General features: G+C 47.4%; 1 protein-coding gene across 4 annotated transcripts in view; it reads right to left on the bottom strand.

The window, feature by feature from the left end:
- The window catches only part of ABHD2 (abhydrolase domain containing 2, acylglycerol lipase), a 210,508-nt gene that overhangs the window by 119,448 nt on the left and 75,518 nt on the right, over nucleotides 1-15,542 (bottom strand). For all 4 annotated transcript variants that reach the window (XM_069222706.1, XM_069222708.1, XM_069222705.1 and 1 more), the window contains 2 exons: nucleotides 13,649-13,741; nucleotides 8,029-8,139 (listed from right to left, as the gene is read on the bottom strand). In XM_069222706.1, the coding sequence (XP_069078807.1) occupies nucleotides 8,029-8,139; nucleotides 13,649-13,741 (204 nt within the window). The remainder of the gene's footprint in view (nucleotides 1-8,028; nucleotides 8,140-13,648; nucleotides 13,742-15,542) is intronic.

Below are 15,542 nucleotides of genomic sequence, written 5' to 3' on the forward strand. Positions count from 1 at the left end.
TTGCTCATGCCTCGACGTTGAGTGCCTTGACGTCGAACGGCGATCCTTGGACCTCGACCTGCTCGCCGTCGTGTGCCTCGACGTGGAGCGGTGGGAGGTCGACGGCGGATGTCTCTCGTGCCGTCGTGGTGATTTCGACGTCGCATGTCCTGACGTCGGGGGGCGCACAGCCTTTGGCGGCGACCGGGCACGCCGGCGATGGCTCGACGTCGATCGGCGGGCTGCCGTCGACGGAGACCTGCCCCTGCTCTGATGTTCCCCCGACGCCGTTCCCTTTGACGTCGGGCGTGTCGCCGTCAACGGCGATCTATGCCGGTGAGACGGTGGTAGCGACGACGTCGACGGTGAACAAACAGGTACTTTCCTACCTGTCGACGTCGACCGGGCCATTCTCTCCTGAGAATGGCCTTCTGGCTGTCTGGGAAGTGAGGAGGACGATGTTCTTTGCCTCTCCTGAAGCCCATGTAGCCGGATCTTCTCTCTGTCTTTCAGAGTCCTCCTAGACATGTTCTTGCAGTACTTACAAGTGTCAGGGCAGTGACTCTGAGGCAGGCACACTATGCACAGAGGAACGAGTTACTTACCTTCGGTAACGACTTTTCTGGTGGATACATTAGCTACCTGTGGATTCCTCACCTCATGAATACTCCCATGGCGCCAGCATTTGACGGAAATCTTCTTACTAGTCTCTGCACGTCGACGAGGACGTCACTCTAGCCCACGCGACGCCGTCTGACGTCATACAGGCAATAAGAAGTCCTCGCCGACGTGCCGATGACAGTACCAACATTTTTTACGTGCATGAGAATAATAATAATAACCCAATGCAATGAAAGAGCAAAGCAACATCTCTTAATATTGTAAATCACACAACATTGCAATAAAATAGCTGTAGATTTAATATAACCTTTTTTTTTTTTTTTTTTTTTTTTTAAACAAATAAATATATTTATACATACGAATCATGTATATACCCAATATATATATAGATTTATATATACATATACACATATATACAAATATCATACATGCAAAATGTATTGCAACTTTGAAGACCAAAAGGAGCACACTCAAGGATTGCTTGGAGAGACCAAAAAGGCAACGGGGAGGCGGGTGGGACCGTGAGGAATCCACAGGTAGCTAATGTATCCACCAGAAAAGTCGTTACCGAAGGTAAGTAACTCGTTCTTCTGATGGATACAACTACCTGTGGATTCCTCACCTCATGAATAGAGTCCCAAAGCAGTACCACGCCCGGCGGTGGGTGCCTAAATGGTCAAACCAAGAAATCCTGCAGCACTGACCGTGCAAAATGACCGTCCCTTCTGACCTCAGAGTCCAAACAGTAATGTTTCACAAAAGTGTGAAGGGACGACCAAGTTGCGGCCTTGCAGATGTCAACCACAGGAACACCCCTGGCCAAGGCCGAAGAGGCCGACTTAGCTCTGGTGGAGTGAGCTCTAATGCCCTCAGGCGGATCCTTCTTTGCCAAAGAGTAACAGATTTTAATGCAAAGAACAACCCACCTGGAGAGTGTTCTCTTGTGGACTGCCTTTCCTCTCCTCTTGCCCACGTATCCGACAAACAGCTGATCCTCCAGCCTGATATCCTTCATTCTGTCGATATAGAAGCTCAACGCCCTTTTTGGGTCCAGGCGATGTAGTCTTTCTTCCTCCTTTGAAGGATGAGGCGGAGGATAAAACGTGGACAAAGTGATTGTCTGAGCCAAATGGAAGGGTGAAACAACCTTCGGAAGGAAAGCAGCCTTGGTCCTCAACACCACCTTATCCCCATAAAACGTTATATAAGGGGGTTTAACCGATAAGGCCTGCAACTCGCTCACTCTCCTTGCAGATGTTATAGCTACCAGGAATACTGTTTTAATAACCAAATACCTTAAGGGGCAAGAATGCATAGGCTCAAAAGGGGACCCCATAAGGAAAGTCAGGACCAAGGACAAATCCCATTGAGGCATAACGAATGGTTTTGGAGGATATTGATTCAGAAGACCTTTCAAGAATCTGAGAACAATAGGGGATTTAAATAACGATGGTTGGTCTGGAAGACAAATGAAGGCTGACAAGGCCGACAAATAACCCTTAATGGTAGCTACTGCACAACCTTTCTGCGCTAGAGACAGTGCAAAAGACAAAACATGTGACAGATGAGCATGTAAGGGATCAATCTGTCTCTCTCCACACCACATAACAAATTTAGACCACCTATTAGCGTAGATAGATTTAGTGGAGTGTCGCCTGGCCGCTAAGATAACATCCACTACATCAGGCGGGAGAGAGAAGGAACTCAGGTTGCCCCGTTCAATCTCCAAGCATGTAGGTGCAGACTCTGGAGGTTGGGGTGTAAAACCTGCCCCTGCGACTGCGAGAGGAGGTCTGCCCTGAGAGGGAGACGGAGCGGAGGGCACAGTGAGAGTTGGAGAAGGTCGGAGTACCATACCCTCCTTGGCCAATCCGGAGCTATTAAGATGACTTGGGCCCGGTCTTGGCGAATTTTCCTCAACACTCGAGGAATCAAGGGTATGGGGGGAAACGCGTAAAGCAACTGGTCGCACCAGGTTATCTGAAACGCGTCCCCCAACGCTCCCTGCATCGGATACTGGAGGCTGCAGAATAACGGGCAATGCGCGTTCTCCCGAGTGGCAAACAGATCTATCCGAGGAAACCCCCACATCTGGAAGATTAAACAGACTTGATCTGGATGGAGACGCCACTCGTGGTCTGCCGAGAATTGGCGACTGAGACTGTCCGCACGTACATTCAAGACCCCGGCCAGATGATTTGCCACCAAGCAAATCTGATGGTCCTTTGCCCAGGACCATAGCCGAAGAGCTTCTCTGCAGAGAAGGTACGACCCTACTCCTCCCTGTTTGTTTATGTACCACATCGTGGTAGTATTGTCCGTCAGGACCTGTACCGACTGACCACGAAGGGATGGGAGGAAGGCCTTGAGAGCCAAACGTACAGCCCGTAACTCCAACAGATTGATATGAAACACCTGTTCCTCTGGAGACCAAAGCCCTTTGATCTCCAGATCCCCCAGATGAGCTCCCCATCCTAGGGTGGAGGCATCCGTTATTACCGTGGCCACTGGTGGCGACTGCGCGAACGGCTTCCCCTGTGAAAGATTGTTGCCCGCAATCCACCACTTCAATTCCACAGCAGCATCTCTGGAGATCTTGACAGTACCTTCTAAATCTCCCTTGTGTTGAGACCACTGCCTTCGGAGGCACCACTGAAGAGCCCTCATGTGCCAGCGAGCATGCGTGACCAACAGAATGCAGGAGGCGAACAGACCGAGCAGACGAAGGACCTTGAGGACTGGAACTACCGCTCCATTTCGAAACATTGGAACCAATTCCTGAATATCTTGAATCCGCTGAGGCGGAGGAAAGGCTCGACTCAATGTTGTATCCAGTACTGCCCCTATGAACAGGAGGCGCTGAGAGGGCTCCAGGTGAGATTTGGGCACGTTCACCGAAAAGCCCAGGTCGAACAACAACTGGGTTGTTGACTGCAGATGATGCGACACAAGCTCCGGGGACTTGGCTTTGATCAACCAGTCGTCCAAGTAAGGGAATACTGCTATCCCCTTCCTTCTGAGCTCCGCCGCAACCACTGACATCACCTTTGTGAAGACTCGAGGTGCTGAAGTAAGACCAAACGGGAGGACCGCAAACTGATAGTGCTGCGACCCTACCACAAACCGGAGATACTTCCTGTGCGACTTGAGTATCGGGATATGAAAGTAAGCATCCTGCAAGTCGACAGACACCATCCAATCTTCCTTGTTCAACGCCAAAAGCACCTGTGCTAGGGTCAGCATCTTGAACTTTTCCTGTTTGAGGAACCAATTCAAGATCCTCAGATCCAGGATTGGTCTCAACTGACCATCCTTTTTGGGAATCAGGAAGTATCTTGAGTAACAACCTCGACCCTTTTCCTGCTCTGGGACCAACTCTACCGCGCCCTTTGAAAGGAGGACTTGAACCTCCTGTTCTAGCAACAGGAGGTGTTCTTCTGAACAATAAGATGGGCGGGGCGGGATGAGGGGCGGGAACTCCCGAAAGGGAAGGGCGTAGCCTTTTCCCACAATGCCGAGAACCCAAGTGTCCGTTGTGATAGACCTCCACTTGTGGAGAAAACGCTGTAATCTTCCCCCTACAGGAGAGGAGTGAGTGGGAAACGGTGGAAGCCTAAGGCTGCTTCCCCTGCTGCACCCCTCCAGAGGACGAGGAAGAGGCAGAGTGCTGTTGAGAGGCTCCTCTGGTACGGACCCCACCCCTCCCCCTCCCTCTAAATGACCTATAGGGGAGGGAAGAGGCGGGTTGCTGGAACCTCCCCCGAAAGGAAGAGGAATAAGAGCCACGCCCAAATCCCCGAAACCTCCTGAAAATTCTAGAAGAGGCAGAGGAAGAAGGAGCTTGCAGTCCTAACGATTTGGCTGTGGCTCTGCTCTCCTTAAATCGTTCCAAGGCCGAATCTGCCTTGGCTCCAAACAGTCTGTCCCCATCAAACGGGAGGTCCAGCAGGGTCGACTGCACATCCGCAGAGAACCCTGAGTTTCGGAGCCAGGCCTGTCTTCTTGCCACCACAGCCGTGCCCATCGCCCTGGCCACCGAGTCGGTCGTGTCCAGCCCAGACTGGATAATCTGGGTCGCGGCAGCCTGGGCGTCCGAGACCACATCCAAAAGACCCTGGGGAAGCTCCGTGAATGAAGACGAAATATCATCCATCAGCGCATGGATGTACCTCCCCAGAATGCACGTGGCGTTGGTGGCCTTCAACGCCAAACTGCATGCCGAAAATATTTTCTTGGACTGCGCATCCAGTTTCTTGGAGTCTCTGTCTCCAGGCACCGTCGGGAAGGAACCAGGCGCTGACTTTGAGGAACAGGAGGCTTGCACCACCAAGCTCTCCGGCGTAGGGTGTCTAGAGAGAAAGCCAGGGTCAGATGGTGCAGCTCGATACCTCCTGGCCACAGCCCTATGAACGGCCGAGGAAGACACCGGCTTCTTCCACACCTCCAACACCGGATCCAGCAAAGCCTCATTAAATGGCAAGAGAGGCTCAGCTGCAGCAGAGGCCGGATGCAATACCTCTGTCAGCAAATTCTGCTTTGCCTCTGCCACCGGCAAAGGCAGGTCCAAAAAGCTCGCTGCCTTCCTCACCACAGCATGAAAGGAAGCAGCCTCCTCCGTATATTCCCCTGGAGATGAAAGGTCCCACTCAGGGGAAGTGTCCAGCCCACTGGCTGTATCCAGACCATGCAGTCCGTCTCCAGAGTCCTCAATCTCTCCCTCCTCTAGGACTCGCTGGTACTCTTGCTCTTCTAAAAGACGGAGAGCACGCCTCCTCGAATGAAGTCTCTCCTCGATACGCGGAGTCGACATGGCCTCCGCCGACGTCGAAGAACGGCGCCGATCTCCAGAAGCATCTGACGCCGCGTCCGGCGCCACAGGCAGCTTCGGCGCCGAGGCAGGAGCCGGAGGACGAGGTCTTGGAGCCGATGGACCAACCGGAGTCACAGGGCAAAATCCTGACTTCGACGGAGGGGCAACCTCCGGGGCCGAAACATCCGAAGCCACCGGAGCGGCCACCGACGCCGGCACCGGCGCCGAGCCCACATTCCCAAAAGGGAGAAAGGGCATAAAGGGTGCCGGCCGAAGAGGCGCAGGATCACCCAACGAAAAGGCCAAGGGCCCCGAAGGACCAGCCGGAGCAGCTCCTGGAGCCATCTGCTGAAAGATGGTATACATCGCATTAAGAAACGCGGTACTATCGGCTCCAGGAGTGGGAAAAGCCGGATACTGGGGTGCCTGGATCGAAGGCGACCCCGACGCCGGCCTCGACGTCTGCGACGCCGGAGAAAACACAAGAGGCTGCACCACCTCAATCACTGACGCCTGACCAGGTGAAGTCGGTGACGCCGGAGAGGGCAACGGCGTCGATGGATGCGGCGTGACCGTGGGGCTGACCTCCCAAGTCCTCCGACGCCGAGCCGAAGGTGACCTCGAATGAGACTCCTTGCTGTAGTGACGTCGTGAGTCTCTACGGCGCCGGGAGTCTCGATGACGCCGGTGAGACCTTGGCGAAGAAGACTTCTTATGATGTTTCTCCTTCTTCTTTGACTTTGCCATGAATAACTTGGCCTCGCGCTCTTTGAGGGCCTTCGGATTCATGTGTTGACATGAATCGCAAGTCGAGACGTCGTGGTCGGAGCTCAAACACCATAGACAGTCGGAGTGAGGATCTGTAACTGACATCTTGCCCCCACACTCTCGACAGGGCTTAAAACCCGACTTCCTCTGAGACATTGTTACCGCAGAGAAGACTACGCAGCAGACAATACACTGTAACCACGAAGGTAACAGTAACTCCCTCGAAGATAACCGTTTCGAATGCACGGAAAAAAGGGAACTGTCATCGGCACGTCGGCGAGGACTTCTTATTGCCTGTATGACGTCAGACGGCGTCGCGTGGGCTAGAGTGACGTCCTCGTCGACGTGCAGAGACTAGTAAGAAGATTTCCGTCAAATGCTGGCGCCATGGGAGTATTCATGAGGTGAGGAATCCACAGGTAGTTGTATCCATCAGAAAGTGGAGATCTGACTGGGCCTTCTTCTTCCCACAAGCAGGGCATTTGACAAAAAGTGAAGGCATTTTTCTGTCAGAAAAAAACCTGCATAGCTCAGACAAAGGTGTTATTTGTCGAGTGAAAAGTGAAAAAACGCTTTTTTAAAGAATTTTTCTGAGAAAAACTCAGAAAAAACTGAGAGCTCAATGCTCCAGGATCCTCTCAGAAGAAGCCGGAAAAAAGAACTGACCTAACTGTGAACCAACTGTCACCTTTCCTTCACCCCTGAGGCATGGTGGGATACTGGAGGTGCTCAGGGTCTTAAAGGCACGGTGCCAAAGTTTTTATGGTTCTCCTGTGTTAACCTGCATGCAGCCTATTGGCTAAGAATGCTTCATTGTTTTTCAATGCAGTTTTTTCTATTTTTTCTCTAGAGTTTGCTACTGCTTACTTCCCTATGCCTAGTTTTAGGTGCTTGGGTACATATGTATGCTCTATTGTAGTATTTAATATAAAAAAATAAATTTAAAAAAAAAACTTCATAGAAATAAAGCATTTTAGCCTGTTTTTAACATGATAGCCTGCATGACTGTTTGTTACACATGTATAATATGTGTATATTTTATATATGCTCCGGGGTCCCCGCACAAGGGCGGGAATATTCAATGTTTATGACTATTGATGAGGATCCCCTGGAAGAGAAAGAAGGAACCAAGGTCAGCGCAGTGTGGTAGCACCTATTTAGGCAGCAAATTAGGCAACATTACTTCCAGCGCTGACAATGCCAAGCGGAGCCGAAGTATGTCATCTACCAATGTGCAAGGAGGGTTGCTCAAAAATGTCTGGATCCAGTTGGACGCCTGAGAATATTCTAAGCTGAGGAATCTGCAGCTAGAAGTCTCTATGAGATAATTAAATAATATTAACAGATGAATAAAGTAAATGTAAATAAAGAAGTAAAATATAAGACTGAACATTTCAATAATATCCATAAACATTAAGGAATTTGAAAATGGAGGCTAATATTTAAGGTGATGTCCTCGGATTTATTCATAGGAGCAGTGCAATGCATCAAACAGAATGTAGTATGGCGCATGGGTGGCTTCAGTTGAGTTTAGAAAAGGCCCAACTTTCCCAAGAAAAGTAAAATTGACATTTTTTTAAATATTTGTGACTACAATATTTAATCATTTGTGTAATAGTTATCAAGATTAAATCTGGCAAATGAGTGCAACCTTTAAATTTGCAACGGTCTATCTATCATAGAATGTTAGTCACACAGGGAGTTACTGTGTTTAGTAATAGGCCTACATCCCAGTCAAATATCACTACCAGAACATACTTCGTGAAGGTCATTTAAATGGCTCCAGATCGTTAATTAAAATAACACAAATAATTTTACCAAGTATAGCCACCCCTCCTTACTGGACATACCTCATGATATTGTCATCGATCTGCGTCAAAGATGTTGCAGTGTAGAGGCGGCTTAAGTCGGTATCTTTAAGGTTTTGCATCTGCCCATTTTTTTCTCCAAAGAGAATGTCTCTAAAATAAAACAAAAAGAATCACCTCTCTTCTGCACACAGTTGCAAATGTTCTTTCCTAGATGTGAGACAGCTGGTGACTTTAAAGAGAACCATAACATTTTGTACTAAGACATAGGTTTTGTATAGTCCATTGGCATACAGTAATTTGGCAAAACTGGCATTACAAAAGTTCTCCCAACAAGAACACAGACCTGTGCCCAGCGAAGTTCAACCAGACACTGCCCACTCAGCTTGTGCAAGTTCAGCCCTGCATAACATTTTTAACAGCACTGTGGATTAGAGCGCTTGGCTGGTGCGGTCACTGACCTTGCACCCTCTGTGTCACCATCTTCTGATGCCAGTCTTACAACTCCCCTCGTCACCGGTGTTTAACAGTATGTTAGATCTGCTCAGAAGGTACTTATCTTCAGAGCTGCAGTCTCCGTGTCACTCCATGCAGGTGCTCGTCTCCAGCAGTTGTGCCACCGACGGCAGTCAGATGCAACATCAAACCTCCGAGATCACCTACTGGACTGCCAGAGACCAAAATGAAGCTTGAGTGAATAGCTTATTCATGCACCTCTGTACAGGACCTGCTCTGGGAGAACCCTCACAACTCAAATCGGCAGTGGTTTCACTCCTGGAACAACTTCTGGGTGTTCCACATGCCAGGAACATACTGGGCTTCCGTTCCTTCACAGGTATCTTCATTGATTTTCTAACTGTATCCTTGCTCCTATCGTCCCTCACGTCAGTGTCAGGGTCCACAGTCACCAGCCACACAATGTGGCTGATACACTTCTATTGTCTGGGGCAGATGTATCCACTCTCCTTCTTGTGAAATGCTAAAACATGGGCCATCCAAAATGGATCCCACTGGTGTTAGTACCCAGACTGTCCCAAAACAGAGTCTCCTACTACCACACATTCTCCTACACATACATGTACAATGAATGTCAACACCAGTGACTGGGGTTCATATTAAGTAGGCTCAGCAGGCCATCCTCTAATCTGACACACAAATGATCTAGTCATAATGAATGATTCACAAAACTCGGCACACTGCCATCACTTCTTTATGTGAGTAACCCAGGGCACAGATAGTCTTCTGCCCGCTACTGGGGCATGCCTGGTGTATTAAATCCAAGATCTCTGTAGGAGGGCTATACAGGATATCCTGAAGCAAAGTAGCAGAGAAAGGCAAGAAGGACTTCAGAAAAAGACCTATAATTTTAAGCAGGTTTTGTTGAAGGCTACTTTTAAAGGACATCAGTGTGTTCAACAAAAACGTAGACAAGTAAATCATCCAGCAGAAACTGCCTAACGTCCAGGCATTTGATATAGTCACATACTACAAACTTTTTGTCTAAAAGAACATACAAACTTATTGCCTGCAAGAGGGCAATAGGAGAACAATGCAGAAAAGTTATAGGCGGATGATGAGAAAAGCAGTAGCAGAAACCTGGGACCTAAGAGAATTAAATTCAGCACACCATTCAAAATGAATAAAAATGCAGGTGATTAATAACTTAGGGGCATATTTATACTCTGTTTGCGCCGAAATTGCGTCGTTTTTTTTGACGCAATTTCGACGCAAAACTAACTCCATATTTATACTTTGGCGTTAGACGCGTCTAGCGCCAAAGTCCATGGAGTTAGCGTCATTTTTTTGCGTGGACACCTACTTTGCGTTAATTATATGCAAGGTAGGCGTTCCCGTCTAAAAAAAATCGACTCCGAGGCATGTGCGTGGGATTTATACTCCCGGGCAAAAATCACGCCCGGGAGTGGGCGGGTCCAAAAAAATGACGTACGGCCGCTTTTGCGCCGTTTTTTAGCGCCTGCAAAAGGCAGGCGTTAAGGGACCTGTGGGCTCTGAAGGAGCCCAGAGGTGCCCCCCCCGTTCCCCCAGGGACACCCCCTGTCACCCATGCCCACCCCAGGAGGACACCCAAGGCTGGAGGGACCCATCCCAGGGACATTAAGGTAAGTTCAGGTAAGTGTTTTTAAAAAAAAAAAAAATTGGCATAGGGGGGCCTGATTTGTGCCCCCCTACATGCCACTATGCCCAATGACCATGCCCAGGGGACATAAGTCCCCTGGGCATGGCCATTGGGCAAGGGGGCATGACTCCTGTCTTTGCTAAGACAGGAGTCATTTCTATGGGGGTTGGGAGTGAAAAAAAAATGGCGCAAATCGGGTTGAGGCGCAAAAATTGCCTCAACCTGACTTGCCCCATTTCTTGACGCCCAAGCTCCATTTCCCCCTACGCCGGCGCTGCCTGGTGTACGTCGTTTTTTTTAACGCACACCAGACGGCGCCGGCGGCTAACGCCGGCTAACATCATTCAATAAATACGGCGCCCGCATGGCGCTTCAGAATGGCGTTAGCCGGCGCTAATTTTTTTAACGCAAAACTGCGTTAGCGCAGTTTTGCGTCAAAAAGTATAAATATGGGCCTTAGTGTCTTCACCATCTTGCAGACTGTCTTGGTGGCCTTAGGGCTACATACTATACATGACTAGTAACAGCAGGGTAAATGTTGGCTATTAAATATAGTAAGAAGCAGATTTTTCAGGCCTACTCTGAGAAATTGGGAATAGGAGCGAGCCAGGAGGAGTCCCATAACCAAGTGGATGTAGAAGACTAAATTAATTTTGTGCTGTTATAACCATGATTCAGAGTGTGTTATACAAAGATTTCTCAGTCTCCCTGAAATTCATTTTCGTAATAATATTGCAGCTTTTTGTGGTCTCGCTTAACACTGTCCCAGATAAGAGTCCATTGTCATATTAAGAAAAAAGAAAGTTAGGCAGATCTTTATACCAGTGACTACGAGATTGCTTTCAGCGTACAGGCAAAGAACACTTTGGAGGAGCCGTAGGTTGATAGTCTGAAGTGGCTTTCTCTGTCTTGCATTATGGGTAGACATAAAAATTAAGAAAAACATTTATAAAGCAATAGTGACCATTTTGACACAATGAACCCCTTTAACAAGTTTAAATGGGCAGAAACCAAGTTGGGTTTGAACACAATCAATCAATTAGTATAGCACAGCACGGTCACCCTTAGGGGTATCCTGGTAATGTGGGTGTGAAGTCCCTGTCGAAAAGCCAGGTCTTGAGTGTCATCCTGAAATCTGACAGGGAGGATGCTGCACGAAGATGGAGGGGTAGGTTGTTCCAGGCCATTGAGGCAATGTAGGAGAAGGCGCAAACCCTGCTATGGAAGCAGGGTGTGTGTACACAGGCTCGTGAGGCGGAACGCAGGTGCCTTACGTGTAGGTGGAAATTCAGTCGATGACTGATGTAGGCCAGTCTTTGATCATGCAGAGCTTTGTAGACGTGTGTGAGGATCTTGATCTGGCATCTTTTCTGGATGGGGAGCTAGTGGAGGTTTCTGAGGTGGGGGGGGGGGGAGGGGGGGGGGGGCGTGATGTAGGTCTGTTGGGCAAGGTTGGTATGAGCCTGGCTGCAGCATTCTGCATGGTCTGAAGTCTTTTGAGGTGGTGGGTGGATATGCCAGCATAGAGAGCATTGCCGTAATAGAGGAGGCTGGTGAAAAGGGCCTGAGCGACTCTTTCTGGAGTTAACTGGGATCCATCAGAAGATTCTATGGAGCGTGCAAAGGATATGGAAGTAGGAGGAGTAGGCGACTACGTTGATTTGTCGGTTCATGGTCAGTTGACTGTTGAGTCTGATGCCTAGGCTGCATGCATGGTCTGTGGGTTTTGGTCTAAGTTCTGCTGGCCACCAGCTGTGGTCTCCTATGGAGACATTTTACCAGATGATCGAATTTCTGTCTTGTCGGAGTGGATTTTAAGGCAAGTTGTCGCTCCTCCAGCTGGGTACTTTGGTCATGATGTTACAGAAGTTAATTCTGGTGGTGGGGGGGATCTTTGGTGAGCACTAGGATGATTTGAGTGTCGTCTGCATAAAAAATTATGTTGAAGCTGTGAGATCTGAGGATGTCTGCGAGGGGGGGGGGGTTCATGTAGGTGTTGAACAAGGTGGGGCTGAGGGTGATCGTTGGGGTAAACTGCATAAGATGTCCTCTGGTTCGGAGGTGAAGGGAGGCAGCCGGATGCTTTGTGTGTGTCCCATGAGGTAGGAAGTGATCCACTTGAGGGTGTTTTCCTGAATGCCAATGCTGTAGAGTTTGTTGGTGAGGGTGTGGTGGGAAACTTTGTTGAAAGCAGCAGAAAGGTAGAGCAGGATCAGGGCCGGAAGTAGTCCGAGAGGGTGTCGCAGAGTTCTTGAGAGAGGTGGATGGTGTACTCCGTGGCTGCTGGGTTGGAGAATTCCTTGACTATTCTCAAGAGTTCTTTCGTGTGGTTGGCTGCTATGTCGTTGCGGGCAGTAACAGCTTTTAATTTTGGCTTCCTTGAGGTGCTGGTGGTAGTTGCTGAGGGCTGCTTTGGAAGTTCTGTCAGACTGGCTCCTTGTGGTACGCCATTGTTTCCCGAGTCTAACAGTTGTGTTTTGGTGATTCTGAACTCTGAGGTGTAAAAGCTGGCTTGTTTTGAGGCTTTGTTGTTTTTAATCGGGGCCACTCTGTCGGCGCATTTTGTGATCGATGTGGAGAAGTTCAGGACAGCCTGCTAGAGGCTTGACAAAGTTTTGGGTTGGATAGACCTGATGGCCTGGGTCCATTGGGTCTCCGTTACCTTGCATTAGCTGCAGTGGGGGGAGCTGTGACGTTTGGGGGTGTTGTGCTGAACATCGGAGATTGGTGAAGTAAACAATGGCGTGGTCCGTCCAAGTGAGTTCTGTGATGTGGCTGATTTAGATTCTTTTGCTGAAGGGGAAAATGGAGTTGTGTGTGCGCATGGATTCGGTGACTAGTTAGGTGAGGCTGATGTTGTTCAGGTTTTCCAGGAGGGAGGTGGAGTTGTTGGGGTTGATGTGAAAATTGAGGTCACCAAGTAGGACGAGTGGTGGGAGTCTATGGCTAGGGGAGCGATGAAGTTGGAGATGGCATTGCAGAAAGCCTGTCGGGGACCCAGGGGTCTATATATGAGGGTGCCTATCATCATGGTTTTGGCGTAAATCTGTATCTGGAACTTAAGGTGCTCCAGTGAGACAGTACTTTGGCAGTTGGCTGATATCTACAGTCCAAGCAAGAGATAAACATTGATGCAAGAGTTAAGTGTTCAACAGAATAGCCGGATAAAGTCCTTCATACACTCCTTAACAGTTTTTCACTTTAAGCTGGTAGACTGTAAAGAAACATGGCCATTGTGAAACTTACAGAAGCCACTCAGTAATGCACAAAATTACAAAATGAGGTTGAGCATAAGGCGAACATTGCAGAATACTATCACTACACTAAATAAAACGTAAACTCCCATAAAAATTCCAAATATACATAATATATATCTTAATTGCGTTAACAAAAGAAAATATTGTCTTAGGCAGTCAAGTGTCCTGAGCGGTGAGACCATGCATTAGATAATTTCCATAGGTTAGCAGATTTCTCCGAGTAGAAACGTGTTAACATATAAAACAAAATGACTATAATATAACATACCTGTGAGAGAGAATAATTTTCTTCATGTTGTCTGCCATGAGGAAATTATAAAATCTCCGGCATTGGTCCCATTGTTGGAAAGTTTCTTGTGCCCTAAAATATAAACGAAATGCAAATATTAGCGTAAGGAAGGTGGGAACAAGAAAACATTGAAACAAGCTGCTGAAATCAGATAAGAACCCATATGCAGCAAGTAAGATATTACACAGTGACCAGGTAATGAAAGAGTGAAGTGGACCAGAGGAAGGAGAAGGATATAGTGCATTCTCAAAGCATAAAATGTGCAGAAAAGGCTTTCATTTTCCAAATTTAAATGTGTGCCATAAAGCATGTTATTTACTTCACCTGCCAGAGTCTAGATAGCCTTGGGAAGGAAAAGCAATTTGGAAGTTTGATGAAAATTTTGCATTCGGTCCCCTGGACCTAGAGTAATTATTGAATATAATTAAACAGTGGAAATAATATAATATCCCTTTGGTTCCAAGAAATCTTTGCTCACTTGGATAAAGCGATGAAGGACCAGGATCACAAGCAAAAACTTCAAGTTAAGGGGGGAATCCATTATAATGGACAAAGGGAAAATAGAAAAGGTATTATTGAACTTAATCAGGTATGGAACGTAATAATGGTTGAGTTTAGAGAACTACAAGCTTATTTTAAATCCCAAAAAAGGAGTTGGAAAATATGATAGTTTATGAAATACCAAAACACTGCCTATTTTAGTAAAATAATGAGATCAAGTAGGCTACTTCAATTTGGAGGAGATCCACACAATAGTGTTTGATAAATGTGTGTGGAGTTGACCATGTATTAGCTTTGTAGATGTCAGCTACAGGAATTTCACTCAAAAAAGCCAGAGCAGCACCTTTTTTCCTAGTACTATGTGGTTTTAGAGGGACTGGTAAAGTCCTTTTGTCTTTGATGTAACATGTTTGGATCCATTCAACTATCCATCTAGCAACACCTGTTTTAGAGATTATATGGCACTTTCTAAGGTTGGAGAAGGACAAACAAGTCTGTTTTTCGAAAAGATTTGGTTCTGTCAATGTAATAAAATGATGCTCTTTTAACATCTAGTGTGTAACAGAGAGAGCACTTCACAGAGTCTGGTTTAGGAAAGAAATCGGTAGTTCAATAGTTTAAGGTAAAAAGATGGCACTATTGTAGGTAGAAATTTTGGATTAGTCCCAAGGACTACCCTGTCTTGACGTATTTGGAAATAATGCTCTTGCAGGGTGAGCACTTGTATTTTACTAACCCTTCGTAACGAGGTAGCTGCTACTAGAAAAGCAACTTCCCATGAAAGATACTGAAGTAGACATGAATGTAATGGCTCAAAAGGAGGACCCATGAGTCTAGATAGTACCACATTAAGATTCAATAGTGGAGCAGGCAGCGTTTCTTTGTAGGTATTGTTCTTTTTAAATCTTCAACGCTTTAACAACTGGGATTTTGAAAAGCAATTGCTGTTCCCTGTTGTGTAGGTATACCAGTAATGGTTGCAAGATGTAGGTGTATAAATATATGCTAAGCCTGCCTTTTCTAAATGAAGCAGGTAACAAACAAGTTACTTACCTTTGGTAACGCCTTATCTACTAGAGACATTATCTAGCCGCAGACTCCTTATCTTTGAATTTCCCCAGAAGTCAGATTGGATCCGGAGGACTTTTTCATGAGCAGTACCCCTGTGTGCCAGTAGGAGTCCTGCTCACAAAAAATCTTTTAGATCCAGTCTGACACCTGGGCAAATTCAAAGGGAAGGCATCTGAGGCTAGAAGCCTCTATCAAATAAACTACATTTTGGACGGTATGTTTGATAGGGTCAATGTGCTGTGCGATACCATGGTGTACAAATCCTTTGTACTTTGCAGCATAGCAAGCTCTGGTAGTTTGT

Source organism: Pleurodeles waltl, chromosome 3_1 (genome assembly GCF_031143425.1).
Source record: "Pleurodeles waltl isolate 20211129_DDA chromosome 3_1, aPleWal1.hap1.20221129, whole genome shotgun sequence".
In the NCBI taxonomy this organism is placed as follows: domain Eukaryota; kingdom Metazoa; phylum Chordata; class Amphibia; order Caudata; family Salamandridae; genus Pleurodeles; species Pleurodeles waltl.